General features: G+C 46.3%; 1 protein-coding gene across 1 annotated transcript; it reads left to right on the top strand.

The window, feature by feature from the left end:
- Positions 1-1704: 1704 nt before the first annotated feature.
- On the top strand, positions 1705-24724 carry Stom (stomatin). The gene is made up of 7 exons (NM_013515.2): positions 1705-1855; positions 12190-12293; positions 13328-13400; positions 14968-15050; positions 17028-17231; positions 18249-18383; positions 22659-24724. The coding sequence occupies exons 1-7, from the start codon at positions 1795-1797 to the stop codon at positions 22851-22853; spliced, it is 855 nt and encodes a 284-aa protein (NP_038543.1). The 5' UTR covers positions 1705-1794; the 3' UTR covers positions 22854-24724.
- Positions 24725-25283: the final 559 nt, after the last annotated feature.

The raw sequence follows: 25283 nt of genomic DNA, 5'->3' as shown, positions 1-25283 counted from the left end.
CCGAGAGCCACAGCATATACAGGAAGTTCACACCCTGGGGTTTATTTATGGCAGAATGGGGAAAATGAAGCTGTGGACTTTGTCAAGGAAGATTCCGAGAGAACAGACCATTAAGCTACCATAGCCCCCGCCTTCTCTACGAGCAGCTTATCGATAAAAGGCTAACCATGTGATTACATGAGTTGGGACATCATCCCCAGGACTATAAATATTTGACCTATTTTATGGGAAGTCAATTTGAGAAAGCTGAATCACAAAGCTTAAAATTCTAGAACCTTCACCCTCAAGCAAAGGTCGACTTGATCCTTCCCACTGTCACTTTCCTGCTTTCTTCTGGACAATATCAGTGTTCCAGAGCTATAAAGTCAAGGGACAGCATTTCATGAGAGGGAACCACCACAAGGCATCTGGAATTACACAGCAAATACTGTGTGTGTGTGTGTGTGTGTGTCAGAGAGAGAGAGAGAGAGAGAGAGAGAGAGAGAGAGAGAGAGAATGTTTCCAAGAGGGAGCTCTCAGCAGTGATGAACTAGCTCTGTATCTTTATAACTGTGTTTATAAGAATGTATATACATGTGATAAAATGGCATATTTGAATACTTATTCTGTCAGGGCCAATTTCCTATTTTGAGACTGCACATAAAACAGATTTAACTATAGGAGTAACATGAATAGAGGGTCCTTGTGACCACTATAATGTCTTTTCAGCTTTCTGTGATTCTATGTTTATTCAAAATAAAATGCCTTTTAAAAGTTTATTTTGTGTACCTTAATATTTCCCTGAACAGTTTGCATTGGGACAGTCCAGGGAGAAAAACAAAAACAAAAACAAACAAACAAAAAAAAAAACCAGCAGTGATTTTTCAAACATGAGGTTTTCAGTTACAAACTGCAAGGGAGGCAACTTGAGACTGGGAGGGTTCTGGCAAGTGCTTCCTCCAGAGCCTGGACACTGTAAAATGTAATTTTAGAATCCAGGCCCGACCTTTCACCTCTCATGAATAAGTCTGCCCCCATTCCAAGGTTGGCTCTTTCAGGGGACATTTTTCACGGGCCACATCCTTATTTATAGAAAGAAGCCTTTCGGTTTTGATTAATCAAATGGGCTCCGTGCTGTTGCTTTCGAAACACCCTTAGCTTGTTTGTTTGTGGTATAATACAAACTTCACGAGGGCTGGCACTGTGTCCACCTCTGCCCACTGCATCAACTGGGAGGCCCTCGCCTGCTAGAGGCCAAGCGCTCCGTAAGTTAATTTTGTCTGAAAAAAGTAATGTACCGCCTGGAAATTGGTCTTCTTTGGGGCAAGAGCATTGACGCGAACTCCTTCCTCTCACTGCCTACCCGATGTACCAGGCTATACTCAGCACCCTCAGCACGCCCCTCAATCTGCAAGACCCCCACTACAAGAGGACGCCTTCCCCCTCACTAATGCCTGGAATCACAGGATGCCTTGCACCGCTCCTCAGCCCCGCCCTGTTCTCACAGCTTCTCCTCGGATCAACCCACTGGAAGCTGGAGCGAGACTCTGGCAGGGCCTTAAGCATTCTGGCCTCACTGTCTTACCCTCCTAGTATCTGCCTGCCAACACCCCCTTCAGGCCACGCCCCCTCCGGTCACGCACTCTGAGGGCGGGAGAGGCGTGTCTTCTCCTCCATTCCCGGGCACCTATTGGGCGGGCCGCCAGCTGGGGGCGGGACTGCACCAGAGCTTGAGCCCCTTCGTTGCTAACGGCTCTCAGTAAAGCTCCGGCTTTGGGAACTGACGAGTTTTTGAGCGACTCTGACTCCAGCACTATGTCTGACAAACGGCAGTCCAGCCATGTCCAGTCTCAGCGGATCCCTGAGTCCTTCAGAGGTGAGTCTCTCGTCCCCCGCACAGCCTCTTCAAGCCCCCCTCTGGGTCCCGAGACCCACCGCCTGCAGTGAGAACCCCCGCAGACCGCCGGCGTGCCTCCACTGCACTGTGTGCGCTTCGCAGAGCCGTCGTCTTCTTCATTCCTGGGTTCTCGGGCTGATACATGATGATTTGGGGGTGCTGGGGTGCAGCCTGCATGGCAGTCAAGAGGGCGCACTCGCGCGGCAGGGGCGTGTATCCATTGCTCGGCACCCTAGCAGGCAAGAACTGGCTTATCCTTTGGGTCCTAGATGCCAGGTGCCTATCACCAGCGCTTCTTTATCTCGGGCGGTGCACGCAGACCAGGACAGACCCTGGCAGCCAGGAGTGGTAGAGGCGCCTCTTCTGCAGCTTCAGCCTCCTCTGCTCATTCTTGTTTCTTTTCTGCCCCAGCGCCTGGGAGGGGAAGCAAGCAGTCCCAACAAGTAGCCTTCAGCAATCCCTACGTGATCCACAGTCCTCTGAACCAGGGAAGAACTCCCACCCTCTTCCTGCCGTCCCCAGCTTCGGGAAACTAATCAATTTCCTAGTAAAGGGCTAGGCTTCAACCTATGACACAGTAGGCGGTATAGGCAGAAGAAAGGAGGTCTCCCTGGCTTTCCTTCCAGTTCCATTGTCTGTCCCATACTGTGTCCACTTTTGTCTTAGAGATCTCTCCTTCCAGGTAAATAGCTCACCACTCTTCTGGAGCCTTCCTAGTTTTGAAGGCAAGAACTGTTAGCAGGCCCTCAGGCTATCTTCTATAAAAAAATTAGAGCCCTTGAGCGAACTACCTCCTTGAGCCTTTAAATTGTATAACTCCTTGGGGTCAGGAGATGCCCAGTAAGAGAAAATAAACCTCGCAGGAGTCCTGCTATCCTCCTGGGAGCTTTACTAATCTAAAGGAATTATTTCTAAAGATGGAATTTCAGGGAGAATGACACGGTGGAAGAGATTTAGGAGGCTGAGTGGGCTTTTCCATCATCCTGCGGAGACAGCTGTCATCCATTCGGATTATTTGCAAAGCCAACCTGGCCTCCCATCTAACGCCCATCCCCCTGCCCAGAAGCATCTTTAACTCTTTCTCAGGCGAATCTTGAGGATCTCAGATGGCTCCAGAGTGTTGTAATAGGAAACCTACAGGATTCCATCCTCGGGATTATGCAGAAAAGCCTGTGTGTGTATCATTCTCCATACTTTAACCCTTCCCCCAACTGGGAGCATAGCAAAATTAAAGAGAGCCATAGCAAAACTGACCCTTAATAGGCTAAGCACTACCCTAAGTGTTTTATAATGTGATCTTATTGAGTCCTCACAACTGATACTTAGTGACTTAGTCACAAAGGCTTAAAATTCAAATGTAATTCTAAAATGTGAACAGGAGAAAAGTGCCAAGTCTGCCTCTTCAGTGCTGGTCTCTGGCTTTAGATCAAAGTGTGGGTGTGTTGGCGGTCTCCTTCACCTGTACTCAGACCACCGAAGTGGGGTTGGATTTGGAGCCCCACCCTAGGACCCCCCTGTGGGAAGTGGATTTGGAGCCCTGCCCTAGGAATGAACTCAATCTCTATTCCTAAAGATCATTATATTTTTCTTGCTCACAGACCAATTTGAGTTTTGGTTCTAGACCCCTTTTCTTGGTTCTACACTTGGCTGTTTTAGACAGAAATCTTGAGTTAGTGAAAATGATTGGGCTTTTTCTCAAGTATTATACAATTGAAATTTTGCTTGGCTTTGTCACTTTTTTATTTAAAAAGCTTTGCTTTTACTGTGTGTGTGTGTGTGTGTGTGTGTGTGTGTGTGTGTGTGTCCATCTTGTGGAGAGATCAGAAGACAACTTTTGAGCTTTTTCCTTCCAACAAGTGTGATCCAGGGATCAACTTCAGGCCATCCATGCTACAGCAAGCACCTTTGTGGGCTGGGGTAGCTCACCTGCCCACCTTTTAATCTTTGTTTTCTCACTGGTAAGCCTCAGAGATTTAACACTAGGAAGAAATCTATTACTATAACATACTAAACAGAACTTTTTAAATGTGCGTCATTTTGCCAAACATCTAATTGCAATCCTGGGACAAGGAAATGTCTTTATTCTCTGTCTTTCAGTAAAGAAACTGAGTCAGAGTGATAAAATTTCAGACAGCCTAAAAAATTGAGAACCAGGTTTCCAACCCAGGCTCTGACTTCCCGAGGGATGTTCCCAGTCCTGCAGCGATCCATAAAGGAGGTACCACAATAGAGGGTCTGGTCCAGCCTCAGGACTTCACTGAGGGTAAGAGGGAGTAAACAAAGGGAGCCTAAAGGATCAGTGTGACTCAGGACCTCCCAGAGAAAGCCACTCCAGAGGACTGCTTCTGATGGAAGCATGCAATTACACAGTGCCAACTCTGCCTCTTTGTGTCTTTGTGGAGAAGTGGTCCCCCGTAGATAAACATGGCCAAAGCTAGGACCAACCAAGGAAGTTAAGCTAGAGCAGTGGACAATAGTGCAGGTGGATGGCAGAGGAAAGTGTTGTTGTAAAGAAGAGCCTTGTCAACAAGATAGATCCCTGGGGAGGATCCCTTGGAAAGAAGCAGAACCATGGGACTGATATGTTTATTTCAGTTGCTACAGTTGATCAGAATGGTGGGACTTTAACTTCTTCAATAATTGACCTGATTAAACCACCAGTGGTGATAAATGAACTCAAACGGAAGACTAAGACTGCAGAAGCTATTGTTTATACAGTTTGTGATGAAATAGATTTCAGTGTCACTGAATAGCATATGCTTTACACTGTAAAAGACAGAGTGAATAACTATCTGGCCTGCTTTTAAAAATGTAAAATGTTGATAAAGTGATTCAGAGGTGACTAAACTAGGTAATGAGTTTTAAAGAGGGCACAGGCAGGCAATTTCCTGTAAACTGTTATGAGCACATAGCAGTATCTGCCTAGAATCCTGCATATACTTGTGTCTTGACTATTGTGTAATGTAACTGTCAGTTGGACCCATCTGTTACCCTTTCCTTTTTTGCCTCATTGTAAGAACTCAGGGTGAGCCAGGTGGTTGTGGCCTATGTCTTTAACCTCAGCATTTGGGAGGCAGAGGCAGGTGGATCTCTGTGAGTTCAAGGCTAGCCTGGTCTACAGAGTGAGTTCCAGAATAGCCAGAGCTACACAGAGAGCAGCTCAGTATGAGGCATATAGCAGATGAATAAATGTTTGCTGAAAGAAAAGGGAAATGGGAGTAAATCATCTTGTTAAACGTTGATAGTTTATTGTTTTTTGATTTTTAGGATGTGGCAATTCTTTTCCTTATGTATTCTTAAGTCTGCTTATTCAGGTGTGTATTAACAATAAAGGAACTATAATTGGCAAGGAAAGATAGTGTACCTTATGAAACCCGAGAGAAGTTAGAGAATCTAGAGGATACAAGTGTGCCTCAGTTCTCTGTAACACACTTGCACCTCCTTTTTCTTTTCTGTCTCTGCCTACACTCTGGGACTACCAAAGAAACCTGGACCTCAAGCTTGTGTTTGATATTTTAGTAGATGGAACCTTGGAGATATAACCAAGAAAATGCCTTCAATTATGAGACAATAAAAAGGATGCCCACTGAGGGAAGGTAGCATGGTCCAGGGAAGTGAGTGGCATTAGAATGGAAAGCCTGGGTTGTGGGCTCAGTACCATCACTCACTACCTGGGTCACTTAGGCAAGTTCCCGGACTTCCAGAGTCAGTCAATTGTAGGCATAACCTTACTGCCCTATCTCCCAATAAGATCTGTGTAGGAGGTACAGAGGGCTTTGTGCTCACAGATAAGCACCAGGGAACCAGGAATGTTAAACACATAGGGTTGGCTCTGCAGAGAGGGGGATGTTTTCTGCCCAGAACGCTGAGAGAAGAAATAGGTCAAAGCTTGGTGAACTTTGTCCTATCTTTATGGCCAAGGCCACGCCAGGTCCTCCCACAGACCGCCATCATGAGCTTATTTTTCTCAGTCAATTGACTGACCCCATCTTTATGGAAGATGTCACGTGTACTTCACAGAGAGTTTCCATGTAGCATGGCTTAAGCTTTACTGTGCACACAGGATTGAGTTCACTAGCATCAGAAAATTTTTTTCAGCAAATTGTGCTGTGGTTGAATATGCCTAAAATAAACTACTTGGGGTCAGACTCTCAAAGTTTGAGCCAACACTGACTACTGAGTTGTGTTAACCAAACTGTCTTCTTATCTCTCACACATCAACACTCTGCTGGCCCTGGGATCTCAGAGACCCCCACAGATATATGTGAATCTTCTTTTGAAATGTTGAGGTTTTTTTATGATATTACTTCATAGAGAAAAGAAAGAATGAAAAGATTAAAGATGACTAGACTTGCAGGGATATACCCACTTCCCATTCAGTTCACGTTCAGGAGAAAGTGGGAAAGACGAGAGTGACGGATTCCCTGACAGAGTTCACAACTCTTTACTGCCCCACGTGTGATCTGTTCTCCCCCCCTGAGATGGAATCCCCAAACACATTGTTAGCCTTGATATTTTCTCCATGGCATGCAGGTCCCAGAAGACAGTTTACCCAATAAAACCACTTATTCCTTATGTGGTGGTGTGAATAGGCTCAGTGTTTGAAGGCTTGACCCATAGGGAGTGGCAGTTAGGAACTGTGGCCTTGTTGGAGGAATCTGTCACTCGGGGTGGGGGGATTTGAGGTCTCAGAAGCTCAGGACAGTCTTTTTCTGCTTCCTTTGGATCAAGATGTAGAACTCTAGCAACCATGTCTGCCTGGATACCATCACCATGAGGATAATAGACTAAACTTCTGAACTGTAATCTTGCCCCAATTAAATATTTTCCTTTATAGGAGTTGCTGTGGTCATGGTGCCTCTTCACAGCAGTAGTACCCTAACTAAGACACCTTATAAGCTATTTATTAATTGCCTTATAGTTGTATTGGTAATAGTGGTCACTGCTTGACTACCCTTATATGTCAAGCAAGCATTTTATGTATTTTTTTTCATTTGGTCTTCATAACACTGTGCACTAAGTACTGTTCTTTCTTCCATTTTACTGATGAGAAAATGAAGTGCTAGGATTGGAATTTGGCCCCAAATTGTCATGCTCCTACATATATCTTAGCAGTTCGTCTGAGGGAAGAATTAGGAATCTAATGATAAAGTGTCCTCTGCCAGAGCAAGCAGTGCTCCTAACTGCTGAGCTCTCTCTCCAGCCTCTGTCAATAGTTTTTACATTAAAAAAAAAAAAAAAACACCCTCAGTCCAGCGTTTATATTTTTATACGGTCTTTTTTAAGGGTCAATGTTTTGTTACAAATGAAAATCAGATGTCAGTTTATGTAAGTAAGTTTTATTAGAACACAGCCACAATCCTTGTCCCTGTGTGTTGCCCATGGCTGCTGTATGCTGCCATAGTAGACTTGAGTATTTGCTCAGGCTCTGTGGTCTGCAAAACCTGTTTTCTCTTTGCCTCTCTCAAGAAAACACTTGCTAAATTCTAGAAGTCTGGTGTGGGATGCTGGTGAAAGGGAGGAGGAAGAGGAGGAAATAGTTGTATCTTGAATATAAATACTTTTGGAAGTAAAAATTTGCCAAGATGAGAAAATGAAGTGCTAGGATTGGCCAAATTTTTCACCAGCCTGTTTCCCCTTTAAAAAGTGTTCTTAGACCCAGATAGCATGCATTTTTAAGATAAAATTCCCAACTATTTTATCTGTCTTTACCTAGATAATACTGTTCATGACAGTTTACAACAAGATGTTCACCTACATTCTGTGTAAGGAAAAGGGAAGGATTGCCTCTTAAATACTGCAATGCAAACGGGTTAGCCCATCCCTTTCCCTTTGTGCAATGGGGCATGTGACTCTGAGTCCCTTATTTTAGATATAAGTCATGTTTCTGGGCTTCCCCAGCAGAGGAAATCCAATACATTTTGGATTAATTAAATCTCAATGGTGAATGGGATTTACTCATGCTTTTTATTGTGCTCCAATTCATCTTAGAATAAAACAGCTGACACAGGACATAGAGTGTCATACACCACTCTGAACAGTCTAGGAGCTCCCAAGTGAGGCACTTCTGCTGTCCCTGTAGCCAGACGACAAAAGTGACTATACAATGTGAACTTTTACATTCTATGATTTGGTTTGGTTTTATGTTAATTTCCTTGAGGTGAGGTCAATTTGAATAATAATAAATTTAAATGTGTAGATATGTGTGCATTTTCAGTCCTTTTGAGATAAATTATTTATTATTATTATTATTATTATTAGTAGTAGTAGTAGTAGTAGTAGTATTGGTTTTCCAAGATAAAGTTTCTCTATCATAACCCTGGCTGTCCTGGTACTCACTCTGTAGACCAAAAACTGGTCTCAAACTCGGAGATCTGTCTGCCTCTGCTTCCCAAATGCTGGGATTAAAGGTATGTACCACTCTGCCCAGTTTATATGTTTTTATATGCACAGTCTTTTGCCTACAGGAATTTCTGTACATGCCTTGTCTGTAGAGGCCAGAAGAGGGCATTGGATCCTCTGGGATTGGAGTTAACAGAGGGTTGTGAGCTGCTGCATAGCTGCTGGGAATCAAACTCAGGTCCTGTGGAGGAACAGCCAGTGCTCTTAATGGCTGAGCCAGCTCTCCAACCCTATAAATCCTAGTTTTGATTGGTTAAAAGTTTATTTTTAATCCAGTTTTCAGAAAAGAGTTTCATAGTGGAAGAAGAAAATGCATCAAAACCTGTCAAAGCAAGGTTTACACCCAAGTACTGTGGGGTCCCTGATCTTCTCTAGTCTTCCCGCTGTCGGGCATTGAAAGGTATTTAAGCCAAATATCTCAGGAATATTGATTGCCCCTTGCTTGTGTGCCATTTCCCTCATATGCTAATAGAAGGAAACACCCTAAGTTAGTAACTGAGACACTCTGAGGAAGCTGCTTCCCACTTTCAATGCCATGTACCTATCTGGGCTTTGAAGAATCTTGATGTAATGGTGGGGCCTGAGCCCCGAAAATATCTTGGTCGAGCTTCCTGGCCTGTCTACATGGGGGAATCTTTGACAATGTACTTTCCACAAATCTTTGAATGTTAAGTGGAGAATTAACTCATTTTTAAGGGGATTTTTGTTTTTCAAAAAGAGCAAGTACTATTTCCCATTTTCAACATGGAAATTCGGATAGAATATTCTTTTCACTGCGTACAGTAGATGGTCTCAGCGACTTCTCATTTGTGGTTACTGAGCTCTAGCTATCTCAGTTCCAGAAGACCAATCCAATGCTCATTGTCCTTTTACAGTGAAGAAGCTAAGTTCCCATCAGTCGTGGGTGGTGGTGGTGGTGGTTGTTGTTGTTGTTTTGGTTTTGCAGAACACGTGCTGAGCATTGGGAGTATGGAAATGAACAAGAGGGACTGTATTTGTAATCCATGGAAAAGCACTTTCCAAGGATGTTCAAGCCCCTGGACTGGGTTCCCAGTACCATAAACTAAAAAACATGATTAAGAACCGTCCCTGCTTTGGAGGTTTTGTGGTGCACTGTGATCAGGAGCTCAGCAATTTGCCCACGGTGGGAGGGACTTACAGTGATGTTTTTGAGATCACCAAATGTTACCAGATAAACATCTTGTGGCCTGTCTGCTCATCTTTGGAATCCAGTTCACATAAAATCTAGACCTATGTGACTCAGAACTGTGAGCTTTTCTGCTAAAAATAGGAAGTCCACCTGGGGTGAAAGGCTTCCTCAGTTAGGATATAAGATTTTTATCCTCAAAATTGCCTGCCCACCCTTGGGCATAGTCTTTAGGGCCAGGGTTTTGTCCTTCCTGGCATGACCTGGTGAAAGTCATGTTGTTTCTGTTACTTTATTCATAAAATGCAATTAGAATTACTTAGCCTAGTCAGGTATGGTGGGCATTCCTCTAATCCCAGCACACAGAAGAGTTCCAGGCTAGCCTGAGCTACATAGCAAGAGTTTATTTAAAGACAAATAAAAAATTAAGACTTCACTGGATGGTTCTAAAATTTAGTGATACACATCACATTTTAAAAGTATTTAAAAAACACAACGCCTGCCTGGTAGGAGACCTCCCATATTGTCCCATGGGAAGGCACGTTGCTTCTGTCCCCTCATTTATAAAGTGCAATTACAACTGCTCTATTATCATCCATGTAATACTTGCTAGAACTTCCCTACAAGCAGTGCCTCACAGTGGCCCTGTCCCAGGTGCTCTGCCAGTGACTGTGTCTGTGCCCTAAGAATTGTGACTTAGATCTGCCAAGATAAACTTAAAGTTGTCTAAACAGTCCCCTGACACAGATCAGAACGTTACAAACATAACCAGTCTCCTGGCTGTGTTTTCTCGGTCCCCTCCTGTGTTTCAGAGGCTCGCTCTAGTTGCCAAAGCCTTTATCCACCCCCACCCCCCCGCCCAGCCCCCAGCCCTGGCTCTGTGTTGCCGAGTTGCTTTACCCCTTCCTCCTGAGCATTGACTCACCACACCAGGTACACCTCTCCCCTCCTGTCACTTCTAAAACTACAACAGCACCTGAAGTGATGGCAAAAGCCCAGGGTCAGCTGGCCTCTCTCAGTCCCCATCTGTTCCACCACAGAAACAAGGAAGATGCTGGACTCAGAAAATAGAAAACTCTGCACAAAAGGCCAAGGTGGATTGCCAGGCTCGAGGGTAAAAGGCAACTGCCGAATACTAACTGTGCAAACCAGAGAAGAAATCGAGGGGATGCCTGGCTGTTGTGAAAGGAGATTTAAACTGTGGATGGAGGATTACGGGTGGATCAGTCAGAACAGTAGCAGACTAAAGAAAGTGAAAAGAAACAAACAGGAAAAAAATAGTACTAGAAAGGAATGCTAGTTTGTCCTTTACCATGGCTTAGCTTTGACTGACATATTGGTGGTTATTAATCTAACCAAAATTACGATGCAGTTTTATAAGTCATGTTGGAGGAAGAGATAAGGAAGAACAACTTCTCTGGTATCAGGGAAAGTCGTGTGGTACTGCTCAGAACTGAAAACGCAGGGCGAGCCCAGGTTGAGGAGAGGAGGTTAGTTAGACCCGGGACGCAGCCAGAAGATCAGTTTGGTTTTGAGGAAACAGATATGGGGAGAAGTGAGCAGAGCAGACACTGTACCTTTTTGTGTTAACTTCTAGAACTGCTTGATTCTACACGTGGGCAGGCATACCATAGCATACATGCCACAGTGCCAATGTGACAGCACACACGTGGAGCTCCGAGGACAAGCTTCAGGGATCGGTTCTTTTCTTCTACCTTGTGGATTCCAGGGGTCAAATTCAAGTTTCTCCATTTTGGCAGCAAGCACTTTTATCTGCTGAGCCATCTTTCTTTCTGGCCCTGAGTTTCACTTTTTAAACTTCGGTAGTGTAACAACTTTGATTTCTTTTTTTTTTTAGGTCAAAAACAGGAAAAGCCCAAGTTCATGAGTACAGAGGCTAATAAAGAACAATAGCTAGAAGGGGGAAATATGCTACTCATTTTATTTATTTGAATTTTAAAATATAGTGTAAACTAGGAAAGAGATTGAAAGAATGTGTTGAAACATTTATTGTCTCTGGGTTTAAAGTAACGTTACTCTCCTTTTTATACTTTGCTACACTTTTGCAGCAGTCATGTATGTATTACATCTATAATCAGACAAAAAGCACTGTTTATATGCAGAAGAGGAAGGAAGCCCTAGGACTGTGACATCCATCATCACATTGTTCTTGCTATTGCAAGAAGCCAGAAACAGCCAGGTCACTAATCAGGAAATGGGTGATGGTTCATAAGCCCTGGGCACAAGTAATTTGTATAACAACAGTGTAATGGGATTATGTGTGTGGATCAGGGTTGTCATCTGGAGTCATGCTGTGCCCTCAGCTAGAATACCCATTTCTTTCTGTCTCTGCCTTCTTGGTGGCATTTCCCTTTCTGTTAGGAAGCTGACAGCAGCTGTCAGCTCCCCATCCCACTGTCGCTCACCTCCATCCTGGTCACTCTCCCTCCTTCCTCTCTGTTTACCTCCTGGTGTCATGACTGCCTTCGGTCCTCACTATACTTGATCTCATTAGAGGCTGAGTAGTCTCTATTTTTGTTATCTCACATCATGAGGCAAAATAAGCAAGTGGTATCTGAGAAGCATTTGCTGGGTAACGCAATAGGTGACGTGAGATAAGACCAGGTACACGTATTTCAGGGCTGAGTGAGACTGAGACAAGGACACTCAGGTGAAGCCAGCAGTCCACCAAGCACAGCTCATTCGTGAGCGGCTGGGATGAAGTGACAACGTGCCCTTAACAAACTGATTTTGTTTTTGACAGAAAATTCCAAGACAGAACTGGGAGCTTGTGGATGGATTTTGGTGGCTGCCTCGTTCTTTTTCGTAATTATAACCTTCCCAATATCAATATGGATTTGCATAAAGGTAAAGAGCATTTCTTTCCCTTCTGAAGCAAGGTCAGCTCCCACCTCCAGAAGCCATGTGATCCATGGGGCAGGTGAATGGATACCAAATTGGCCTGTGCTGTTTCTTTCATCTCTTGTGGATAGATTCTGCTGATGAGTTATAGCAAAATCTTAAAACCCAGCCCCTGTCTGCTCAGCCCTTCCTCACGAGTGAAGTGATGATTGCTATGCAACAGTTTTGTGTCAGCTGTGAGATGCTCCATCGAGGATGGTGGAGGGCGGGCCTGGGCGGGGCTGGGCGGGGCTGGGTGGGGTGGCAGGCTCCCTCCTAGATGGCAGTCCTTCCTTTGGATGATGGCAGGACTGAGGGAGCAGCCCGTGTCCACACACAGCCCGTGTCCACGCACTGCGGAGCCTGGCACAGAGCAAAGGCTCCCCAGTGCAGTTGTCTTTCCCACAATTACTAATACTTAGTCAAATAACTGCCACTTGCATATTGCTAGGCTAACGAATGTGCTGCCTGCATTTTCGGATAAGTTGTATTGTAACTAATGGAATCAGAAGAAGCACTGTAAGCTTTTCTGAGCGAATAAAACATGAGTAGTCGGCAGGATGCTAACAGCCAAGGATGGGCTGGAGTGGGTTTCTCTGCGCTCTGCGCTCCAGTGTTATGAGGCCAGGGTATCTGTTCTGTGTTTTGGGTCAGAAGCTCCTAGATAGAGCAGGCTAGTCTTGGACTCACTTTGTAGCTCAGCTTGGCTCGGACTCACTGTCCTCCTGCTTCTGCCTATAGAGCCCTGAGATTCGAGCATATGTCCCCCACTCCCAGGGGTCTATCGCCTTATTATAGTAAATAAAGATCTATGTGTATATAAGACATGAGCCTCGTGCTTGGAAACAGTGAACACCAGGTACAGTGTTTATAGATACTGTCAGGAAATAGAGCAAACAACAGGAGGCATTGAGCCTGGTCAGAGCAGAGACATGCTTAGGAAGCTATGCATGTAAATTGTGTTCCTTGTGATGAATTTTCATTCACATTTTTTATTCCAGATTGTAAAAGAGTATGAGAGAGTCATCATCTTTAGACTGGGTCGCATTTTGCAAGGAGGCGCCAAAGGACCAGGTCAGTACTCGACTGCAGTCTGGAAGCCAAAGTGTTGGGGTTTTGTATTTTTTAAACCCATCTGTATGTGTGTGTGTGTGTGTGTGTGTGTGTGTGTGTGTGTGTGTGTGTGCACGCGCGCGCACATGAGTGCTGGTGCCCACAGAGGCCAGAGGTTTGGGATCTCTCTGTAGCTGGAGTTACAGAATTTGGAGCCACCTAATGTACGTGCTGGGAATGGAGCTCTAGTTCTCTGGAAGAGAGCACCAGGAGTTCTTAGCATCGGAGCCTTTCTCTGGTCTATGAGATGAGCTGTCTTACTGATGTGCCAATGGGCCCTCTGCTTGGAGCAGAAGTTGTCTAACAAGGACAGGGGCTCTGGCCAGCCTGGGGGCTGCCCACCCTTTCCACTCCTATCTATTTAGAGCGCTTAGGTTATCAGTGGCCTTGACCAACAATGGCCATAGCCTTGGGAGGCTGAGCAGGAAAATCTTTTTTTTTTTTTTTTTAACTTAAGCAGTCTTTAATGAAAGCCGTGCATGAGAAAATCTTAACCAAGGAAAGGGCTGCAGTCAGTCAAATGCTGGGCCTACGGGCACATGCCACCATGCCCAGTGAGGCTCTGGGAATGCAAGGGAGAGCAGAACACTGTCCCCTTATCAAAGGCCACCAATAAAGAAACAGATAGCTGTGCCCTGCATTTAGTGTTAGGACCCAGTAGCCACAGAATCCTGAAAAAGAAGCCAGGAGACCTGGAGAAGAGCAACTGACCTGAAGTGGGAGCTCAGTCAAAGCTTTCCTATTGTAGTCTTATTATTTTAACATTACATGTCTATGTGTGGGTGTGGGTGGGTATGTGCACATGAGTGCAGGTGCCTTCAGAATCCAGAAGAGAGTCAGAGTCCTTGGAGCTGGAGGGAGTTGCCTGTATGGGTGCTGGGCACTAAACATGGGTTATTTAGAAGAGCAGTAAGTGCTCAACTACTGAGCTATCTCAGCTCCTCTGCTTCTCTCTCTCCTTCTCTCTCTCTCTCTCCTCTCTTTCTCTCTCTCTCTCCCTCTCTCTCTCTCTCTCTCTCTCACACACACACACTGTTGTTTATTTTCTTTTTGAGACCGTATCTCACAGGCTAACCTGAATCTCACTGTGTACCCTAAGCTAGCCTCAAACCTCAGCGGTCCTCCCGTTTCAGCCTTCCAAGTACTGTAAATACCTATATGCCCAGCTGTGGCTGGCCTGCCTGCGTTCTGAGGCATGGAGAAGTGCCAGCCACACAGAGGGATTCCTGACAGAAGTAACATCTGCAGAGCAGTGTAGCGGAGAGAATACAATGAGTGCTGCAGGAACTGTGTCCAGTCAGAATGCAGGACCCCAGGACAGGGAGAGTGACGAGAGGCAAGGCGAATCCTGAGAGACTGCAAGGGCTTGAGGTTCAGGACAGTGGGTCATAGGGAGAAACTCTAGTAAGTCTTTAGAGAAGGGTGATCAAGAAAGCAAGCTGTGTTATGAAAAGTGTCTGGGCTATTCCGTAGGACTGATCAAGGACGAGCTGAGCCTAATCGCACTCTCTGATCCTGTATGTTCCAGGTTTGTTTTTTATCCTGCCGTGCACTGACAGCCTCATCAAGGTGGACATGAGGACCATCTCCTTTGACATTCCTCCGCAGGAGGTGAGCAGTTCTCACTATGGCTACCTGACACTGGGTGGCCAGAGCTTGCCGCCCTGACTGCCTTCTCTTTGCCCAGCCCTGCCTCTTGAGCAGGTCTCTAAAATCTGTGTCAGTGTCCTCAACTGTGAATCGCAGGTTGTAAGGATGAGGCCGTGGGGTGTGGTGAGGAGTGAGTGAGAGATTGAGCGTGTGAAGTGCTTAGCACTGTGTGAGAGCTTGTCACAGTTGTTAGAGACACGGTGTGATGCCGAGGACATGAACTTAACATTACTGTTGTAACTATCATTCTGACCACAACTCTATGGGTTTCAGACAGAAAAGAAAAACGTAGTTTAACATCCTTTCTAAGGGCCTTCATTTTTATTTGAGATAAATTGGTTAGAAGCAAAGAATTAGAAAGTGCTCATCTGGCATTTTAGGAACCTCTGTGATCGTTTGATTCTTTTCAGACTTCTTCACAGACAGCTCCTAGTTGACTTTACAGCCAGTTCCTAGAAGGAAGCCCAGCTCTTGGGATGCTGTGTCTGGTGCTTTCCCCCAGCTCAGGGCTGACTACACCAGGCATAATAACCATTGCTGACAGGAAGCCAGCAGGCTGCTGAGGGGCTGGCTGTGGGAGAACTGGAAGAGCAGTGTTCCCTGGCACAGTCCGGGAACTCAGCATGGTGTTGGAGCCTGGCTTTCTCTTATCATAAGTCATAAGTGCAGGTTGGCCACTCCCTTACACTGGCACTGACCCAAGCACTGGGTAAGGCAGGCTTCTCCGTTCACATGAACTCAATGAAGCAGACGTACTTCCCACCCACACCTTAAAGAAGCCCGAGTGCATCCTGGATCCTCTGAATGCTTCCATGTCATTTAGGAAGATGGGTTCCCCGTAGCCCCTTTGAGGGGCTGGGAATTGTGGCTTTTTTTTTGTGTGTGTGTGTAAACACTGTGGGCATCTGGCATGTGGCTGCGAGCTTTTGCCTTCCACTGCTCTTTCCCTGCAAGCTACCAACCTGGAGTGATTGGAACTTGGCAAGCAGCTCTTTCCCAGCCCCTGGGATCTTACTGCAGAGGGAGGTTAAACACTCTACCCACAATAACCAGTGCTCAGAGAAGCTGCAGCATTGAGCGGGCAGCAGCTGTGGCAGCCACACTGGCAGGAATCTGTGAATAGCGTTCATTTCCCCACTGCATTACAAGAAGCTGTCTAACAAGATAGCAATGACCTGTACATTTGTTAACAAATGCCGCTGTTCCCTTGAGTCGGAGAGGTTTTAGATTTCGAAACTAAGGAGAGCGCTGCTTTGGGCGCCTGGCAGAACTAAGGCCTCAGAGAGGCTCTGCTGCTGTTACTTCTCATTGACAAGGCTAGGGATGCTTTCAAATACATCCTGCAGGACTCCTCCCTTGATCAGCAGGACTACAGTTAGGAAGCAGTGCTGCCAGTCTCTTACAGATAAAGGTCACATGGCTACAGCCCGCTACAGCCCAGGGTCAGGGCTCCACGCCTGCAATCCTGTCCTAGGGCCTCATTATAGTTCTGAGTCTCACCTCGTGGCCCTCCACCATGTCAGCCACACTGCCAGTGCTCGAGAGACAGAAGAGCCGCCCCTAAGAAACTCACCGTGGAAAGGAGAAGCAGAGGTGTCCATCGTGCATCCCCATCAGTGTATCACGGCACAGGGGCACAGTGGGTGTGCAGGGAGTGGCCTTCCTGAGAGCAAGAATCAGGAAGTCCACAGAGAACAAATTTGAATGGAGGGAATAAATGAGCCAGAGCAATGTCAGCTTTTAGGTGGCACCACAGCTTTTGTCGAGGGGTTGAATGAATCTGTGGACTTGGATAACTAGGAGAGCCTTATTAAATCTCTAAAGGGGTACAGATAACCTTCTGATGCTTTACCAAAGGGTATCAGCCATTGCCTAGGGGTCATGGAATGACAATGACGAAGCTCTGGCAAGTGTATGATTGCCTTCCTCTTCCCGTAGGTCCTCACTAAGGACTCGGTGACAATCAGTGTGGATGGTGTGGTCTACTACCGTGTTCAGAACGCAACCCTGGCTGTGGCCAATATCACCAATGCAGATTCAGCAACCCGTCTTTTGGCACAAACTACCCTCAGGAATGCGCTGGGCACCAAGAACCTGTCTCAAATCCTCTCTGACAGAGAAGAGATTGCACACCACATGCAGGTGAGGAGTGCCCACTGCTGGTTAGCTGATCAGAGCCAGAGAACTGAAGCTGAGGCCATGACCCTTCACCCAGATGGGGATGGTTGCCCTTTTTCCTTTTCAGGTTTTCTAGACTTTACTAAATATTTTCAGACAAAACCCATGGGATCATGGTACTCAGATGCATGCTGTTTTTAAATTCCTTTTGGTGTTCCCCGCCCTGAACCCATATTATTCTCCTCATAGATTGTAATGGCTCAAGGGCTACTCTGCAAGACAGTATAAGCATTGCTAAAGCTCTGGCCTCCAAACAAATCCCATGAGTCCCCATGTAATTACCTTGCTTTCCAGTCTTGCCTGTGATGTAGATGTTAATAGCTTATTCAATGAAGTTATCATACTGTAAATGCAAACTCCTATTCACAGAGGTCTCTTCATGGTTAAACTCTGCCGATTGTTTAGTTTTGAATAGGTGATCACCCTACACCACAGAGTGCCCTGTCACTTGCTCTGCAGCCAAGGTGGGCCTTGCATTTCTATCTGAGCATTACTACCATCCCCTTGATAATGTATGTGTGGTGCCATCCCAACCTCCTGAGATGGAGTACCATTCATTCCTGCCCTTGTAAAGGAGGAATGTGAGACAGGCTTGCACACACCCGTTAACTTGAGTAGGCAGACTGCTGTGAGCTTAGCCTGAGGCTGACCACTCTGTGTGTAATAATGGCTCGCTGGACCATAGCCTCAGCTGCTCCTGACCAAGGCAGAACATCTGGAACAGCTGCTGTGGAGACTACAAATAAGCAGTTCCTTTATGTCCTCTCAGAAGCTTGCCAACCTACGCGAGCACAGTAGTCACGGAATCAGATCTGTTCCTCGCTTGCTCTGTAGCCCCTGCTTCAGCGTTCCTCTGACGATGGTGCTCTGCCAACTCACCAGTCTTTATCCACCTCATCCACACCACTTTCTGGTGAATGGGCCCACTCTTGGCTTCTGAACAGGCGACGGTGACTCACTTGCCGTCTCTTCTCTTTGCAGAGTACGCTGGACGATGCCACGGATGACTGGGGGATCAAGGTGGAGCGGGTGGAGATTAAGGACGTGAAGCTGCCAGTGCAGCTCCAGAGAGCCATGGCTGCAGAGGCAGAAGCCGCCCGGGAGGCTAGGGCCAAGGTAATGCTTTCTGTTTGCGTACGTTCTGCTATTATTTCAGTTTAGTTTTCTTAAATTCCACACTCTCTCTGAAAGAGTAAAATAGCCATGGATGTTTAGGAAAGCCTTGCCCATCACCTAATATTCCGTTTCCTCAGAGGTCACCATTTTAAACAGGTGCGTGTGTGCGTGTGATGCGTGTGTGTGTGTGTGGGGGGGGGGGTTGATGAATGTGCATTTTTGAGACACGGCCTTTCTGAACCATCTGGTGAGACTGTCTGGTCAGCAAGGCCCCAGGAGCCACTTGCCTCCCTCCTCCACACTGAGGTTACAGATGTGTGCTATGTTACCATGTTTTTGCTTTTGCATGAAGGCTGGGGAATCCAAAGTCTGGTACTCAAGATGGTACAGAAAACACCTTATCCAGGGAGCCACCTCCCTGGCCTGTACTTGCGCTTTAATTGACTAGGTTGTTGCATTATTAGCACGGGTGGAACCGCAGTGCACACACTTGTATCTTAGCCTTTCCACATGGGTCTCATGGGAACATTGGTCTATTGAAGCTGTATCACTGTCTCAAGACTGTGAGCTGTAGGCTTTATTCCCCCGACTCATTAGTAAGGGCAGGTTGACTTTCAGAGCGCGTGACAGTGCATCAGCTTGCTCTGCCCATCCGTCCTCGATTTCTCTAGCCTTTTCCCTCCTCTTTCCCACCAGGAGGCTCTTCCCTCCTGCTGCATCTCCTTCCTCCTGTTCATTCCCCCATCTTTCTTCTCTCTCCATGTTTCCTTTCTTCTCATCTCTACCTTTGTCCTAAGCCTCCCCGAGTGAATGGCCCTTCTGGTAGTGCTGAGGAAATATTTATTAAGCAAACCTCAAAAAAACGTTTCCTGTAAGATGACAACATGTCAGAATATGAAGATATCCCATCAAACCCAAGGCCTGGAAGCACAGGCAGACCTCGTCGGAGCTGCACGGGGCTTTGTCTCGCTGCAGGCAGCCCGTGGTGGAGGGCTTTGTCTCGCTGCAGGCAGCCCGTGGTGGAGGGCTTCTCATTCCCAAGGTCACAGTTTTCCTTGGGGAGCATCAGTAAGGACAGAGATTTCCTGTTAGACGAGTGATTCCCTGGTACAAGGAAGAGGCCACACAGCCCCACCCTGTGAAAAGCTAGACCGGTTTTCATAGGAGGCTTTGCCTGCCTTTGACAGACCTCCTAAGCCAATTTGTCATCATCAAAAGTCATAATGGTCAGTGACTGGCGGACCACAGAACCCTCTCCACTTCATTGGATACCCATTTAAGCCACAGACTGGCTATTATAATTTCTTAGCCAGCCAGTTCTAAATAGAGGAGTACCCTGTTGACAGGTTGCCTCCGGAAGTTTCTATCAGCCAGAATTTCCATGTCTTCCAAGTACACTAATGGTGACATTGCAGGAATCTCAAGTGTTTTCTTGCAAATCCCTCCCTTTCAGGAACTAAAATATATGCAGTGTTATTAAATGTTCCCCGTTACCACCCAATTATTTGAAAAGTAGGAATTGCCTTTACCTTATTATGTGACATTAACTAGAAGCCCGTTATTAGATCATATGGAATAATAATGTCTCATACAGAGTATGAGAATTAAGGGACCCGGGAATCTTCACCTTCTATTCCCACGTCGGTGATAAACTACAGAGCTGTTTTCCACTGAGTGTAGGCTTGACATCCAGACCCCTTTGCGGGGCTCCAGATAACAACCCTCTGCTGCTCGGAGATAGCCCTAAACATGAAACTTGTTTGCCATCCTGCTCAGTGAAAACTGAAGCCTGAAAGAGCTGAGTGATTTCCTCAAGGTCCCACGGCTGATTAGAGATGTGATCGCTCCGTTGCCCCCTTCCCTTCCCTTCCCGATTCCTCTGGAGCCTCCCACCACGGACCTTCCATCACGGTCTCAACAGTTGCTTTCTTCACTTCACGACAAGGAGCAAAGCTAAAGAGGCCAGTTAGAGTGCTGTCCTTGGATGAGGCTGTAAGGTTACATGAGCCTGGCCCATAGCTGTTTGTCTCCAAGGTTAGGCTTCACACAGTGTGACCTGCTTCAGAAAAATACACTAGTAAATGAAGTAACTCTGAATTCGCTGTGAGCTCGCATTCAAGTTCTCATGGAAAATAGAAGTTGGCCGCCTCTTCAGTAAGCAAGTTACAGAGAAGAGAGAGTAGTGAGGTGACCCATATACATGGACTTCAGAGTAAAAGCCCTCAACTTAATTAGCCAGAGGGAAACTCAAATTCAAGCCCCAGGCTGATGCCACACCAGATACCCATCAAGATGGCTGAAAACGCACCATGAACTGGAGCCCTGTGTTCTGCTGTGGGGATGCCCATTGGTACTGCCACTTTGGAAGACAGTCTAGCAAAGTGTACCAAAGCTGGATGATGGCAGAACCTGTGGCCATAGCTCCATGCTCAGCATGGACCTCACAGATACACACTCACATTTACCAGCGGTATGCCCGGGCAGCACCTCCCCCACCCTGGAAGCATTCTGGTCCTCATCCTGAGCTGAATAGATAAGGGCATAGCTATTCATAGGACAGAATAGTATGCAGAGAAAATGAGCACAGAACTGCTCGCAAACATAATCTGAGCTCAGAAAGCTGCTCAAAAGTATCCAACAGGAAGGCACAGATGAGGGCAGGCCTCTAGCCACATTACCAGCTCTCATTTTAAAGTGTGTAGATGAACTCGTGGGTTCAGGCTCCAGCAGTGAAACAGAATGACGTGTGTCAGTCGACACGGAATCGCTGCACATTTGGCCAGAGACCCACCCAGCTACAAGGAGCTTGCTTTGCTTGAAGATGCTCTCCACATGCAAGTGTCCCAGGGCTCTGCCGAGAAAAAAGCCTGTGGCATCTTGTCACCTCTTTGGTGGTTTGCTCGCAGTAGCTTTTGGATGAACTAAATGTGTGCCCATCAGAGTGGGTCCTTCCTGGAAGGAAATGAATTATCTGTGGTCCATGTCCAGACAATGGTGTGCCTAATTGGATGTAAGAGATGGCACGGAGGAGAGTGAGGCTGCCACACACAGCAGGAGTGTACTCATGCATTCACCAGTGCTTGCCTCAGAGCACTGTTACCTACCTGGTTCAGTATAATGCCTGGTACCCTCTGTCCTATTTAATAACACTACACAAGGAACCAGGATTTGGACTTAGGACTCAGATCCTGTCTCCTCCCCTTCCTTATCCATCATTCTCATTAGAGGCAGGTGGGATCTCTGTGAGTCTGAAACTAAATTGGTCTACATAGTGAGTACTGCACCAGCCAGAGCTACATAGTGAGACCCTGTCTCAAAAACAAAACCCATATTATGTGTATACACACACACACACACACACACACACACAAAATCTGTATCAGTTCTTGGCTTCTCCTTTCTATTCCTCTATAAGTTTCCACTTAATCAATCAGAACTTGATTCCCCTGTTTTGTTTGCCATCTGCCTCATGATGATACCATGGAATGCTGTCCCATTTCAAGAGTGTAGTGTGTTAGCTACTTTTCTGTTGCTGTGCTGAATGGCCAAGGCAACTTACTCAGGATTAGTTTATCAGCCTACAGTGATGCTTTTAGGACACGCTAAAAGGAAAGCGTTCTCTAAATAGAAGGGGATTCTACGGGTGTTTCAGAATTTCTCCTTAAGTCATGTTTACTAGACATGCTCCTGAGTGCAGTGTGTGCGGCAGTCACTCACGTGTCAGTGGTTGCTCGGTACTCCTTACCGGAAAGAGAAGGCGTGCAGTACTATTAGTTTTTATTCTGATAGAGCTAAGAGACTTTGAATAACAGGTAAGATGGAACTTTGGTTGGCTGCCATGCACCTCCTAGCATGCACACAGTCAGTATGCTGAGACTCACACGTCATCCTCATCAAACACCATCTCTGAGTTTTCATTTCAATAAAGTCTCCTTTCTCTGCTTTCAAAGGACTGGAAATCCACCTGACTTGCAAAGGGCTTCTGTCCACACATTTAAGTCAGTTGCTCGCCCCTTTGCAGTGCTTTGGCCTGCGCCTTTGTCTGGCACCCTGTTCAGATAGTTTTAGCCCTGCCTGGGAGACAAGGCAGCAGTAGAAGAGAAAGCCTAGAGCCAGACACATCCTGACACAATTCAGTTTCAGGAAGAAGAGCCCCTGGGATCTGAGTGTCTAGGGATTGATGGGCTCCTGGCAAGTCCCGTATGCTGTCTTACTCGAAGACCACTATGTGGCACCATGCTATTTGCCAGCTGATCTCTTCTTCCCCCTGTGCAGGTGATTGCAGCTGAAGGGGAAATGAATGCGTCCAGAGCTCTGAAAGAAGCGTCCATGGTTATCACCGAGTCTCCTGCCGCCCTTCAGCTTCGATACCTTCAAACCCTGACCACTATCGCTGCAGAGAAAAACTCCACCATTGTCTTCCCTCTGCCCGTCGACATGTTGCAGGGCATCATGGGTTCTAATCACTGAGCTGTCCAGGTCTATGGAGAGCTGTGCTGAATCCTTCCCAGGGTAAAGTGGGGACAAAGTTAGCCTTTAACTCACAGGGAGATTAGCCAGAAACTTGACTGTCCCCCTCCCTCTTCTTTCCTGTATGTTCACTAGAGGGGCTTTTAGAATGGATAGAAATCATAAAGGCAGATGAGGGACTCACTCTGGAGCCAGGAGTGTAGCTCAGTAGCAGAGGACTTGCTTAGCATGCCTGGACTTAATCCTCAGCACCAAAACAGAGACATGTTGGCTTGTAAATAACGAGAGAATGAGATGGCTGGCTTATGCACAGTTCTCTTACTCTTTAAGTTTGCGTCTTTTTTCTTAAGTAGTTGAGGCCAACTTCTGACTTCCTTTAACTCATTCTGAACCATGAATGAGCAGGCAAGTCAGGGCAAGGGACACAGCCTAGACATGCCACCTGAGCCCAGGTAGATGTTCCATGACACTGAAGAATTGTGCCACCCACTTCTCTGGCCACCTGTGCATTCATTCCCTTGAGAGGATATTTTGGATTGTTTTGTTTTGTTTTGTTTTGAGACAGGGTTTCTCTGAGTGGCCTTGGCTGTCCTGGCCTTGCTCTCAGAGATCCCCTTGCCTCTACCCCCGCCCCACCCGAGTGCCACCACCACCACCTCGCCTTAAGGAAGGGTATTTCCCCAAAGTTCATCCACCCAGTCTAAGCCCAGAGCTTGTTTGGGAGGGATCCTCTCCTTCCTCCTGCTTGATCCTGTAGGAGCCAACAGAGAGGCCCACGCTGACCCTTCCGAGGCCGAAGGTCACTCCTGCCATAGTCCTTTTGAAAATAGTAGGTGCACTTTTAAAAAAACCTTCTTGGGCCTCCCCTCCCTGACTTGATGACCCCTCTGTGTGTGGCCTTTAAAGCAGCTAATTCCTGTCACAGAAGTGCTCTTTCTCACTTGTGCCTATTCTCATGGATCAGGTTTTTACATCATCTTGATTTTTAAAAATAACTTGGAGTTCTATCAATAAATTTTTATGTCCATTTGATTAGCTTAAGTACTGAAGTACCTTTAAATTTTTTAAAGAAAGCATCATACTTTGCTCTGTACATACTATTAACTGTTGTATACTGTGGTATGTTTTAATTACTAACCCTACCTAAGTAGCATAAGGAATCCCTAACACAAGAGCTTGTGATTGACCTGTGCAGACGCCCCTGCTGAGCCCTCCGTGCACAGGGAGAATGCTTATGTTTGATTCATTTTGTGGGGTTTTCTTTCTCATATAAAACCAGTAGAGGATCACAGTTCCTTATTGTGACATCCTTCCCTTGGCCTGGAAAGCTTGGTGGTGGCTTTTGCAACAGCTTGAGGGGGGGGGGGGATTCTTGACTCAGCTGGAGGAGCCTGGAAGAATGGTTCCCTGTCACAGTAGTACTGTTGACACCTGCCCTGAGCTGTTCACTGCCAGGCCCACGTGGAGCCCATGACAGACACTCTGTCCCTAAGCCTTGAGCCCAGCAGGGTTTTCTAGAGGTGTATAGAGCACTTCCACCTGGACTCAAGTTGCATTTACATTTTGAGTTTAAAAAGATGTTTTTTTTTAATCTGTTTATAGAAGTAGCTCACCTTCCACTGAGGACCAGGAAACCCTGTGTCCTGGTAAAACACCTTGGAGACAGGAAACAATGCCCCTGGTTTTCTAAATTTCCTGTCCAGACACCAACTGGCCTTTGCTTCTGTGCCTTGTGAATTAGTAATCCAGTAGGCTAAAACTCAGTCACAGGGAGGGGAGGAGAAGAGCAAGCCTAGAGGAAGGGGTGCTGGTGGGAGGGTTTCCACGCATTCCCCCCTTCAGCTGTGTACAATAAAGTGCGTGCCCTGTGACCCGACTCTGTGAGTCTTGTTTCTGTCTGCATGGAGGCTATTTTGAAGATGTTCACAGGACTTTGCATTCATACTTGAAGGGGGCCTTAAATTTTAACTTCCGTTTTAGGTTGTTGGATTTTATCAGTTCAGGACAAAGAGTCTGTAATCCACATGTTTACAACACTGGCCAGGATAGAACAAAGAAAAGAACTCAAAAGACTTGTTTGATTGTGCTTTCAAGTCTAGACCCAGGGGACTCAACACCCTCACACAGACATACATGCAGGCAAAACACCAGTGCACATAAAACATTAAAAAACAAAAATAGGTAACTTGGGCTCTCAACTCAGCTATGCTTCTCGGCGTCAGATTTTTCTTACCACTTAAATGGAGTTTGACTTCTGTTTGTAACATCACAAAAGAGCCTTGTAGAATTCTGAAGAGCTTAGTCCAAAAGTCATACTTCTGAGGGGTCCTCCCTCTGCACTGCTGCCTGGAGTGTGACTTGGCTGGTTGAAAGCTGTACGGCAGCTCTGAAAATTGCACACATGGGGGAACTTGTATACTTAAGGAGGGG

Source organism: Mus musculus, chromosome 2, assembly GCF_000001635.26.
Source record: "Mus musculus strain C57BL/6J chromosome 2, GRCm38.p6 C57BL/6J".
In the NCBI taxonomy this organism is placed as follows: Eukaryota; Metazoa; Chordata; class Mammalia; order Rodentia; family Muridae; genus Mus; species Mus musculus.
This window is presented reverse-complemented; position numbering and strand designations above follow the sequence as displayed.

Bases quoted from the DNA above. Each gene is read 5' to 3' on its own strand.
- Stom (NM_013515.2), top strand. From the start codon at position 1,795: ATGTCTGACAAACGGCAGTCCAGCCATGTCCAGTCTCAGCGGATCCCT. The intron at 12,294-13,327 runs GTAAAGAGCATT...TTTTTATTCCAG, and splicing joins CAATATGGATTTGCATAAAG to ATTGTAAAAGAGTATGAGAG. The intron at 13,401-14,967 runs GTCAGTACTCGA...TGTATGTTCCAG, and splicing joins AGGAGGCGCCAAAGGACCAG to GTTTGTTTTTTATCCTGCCG.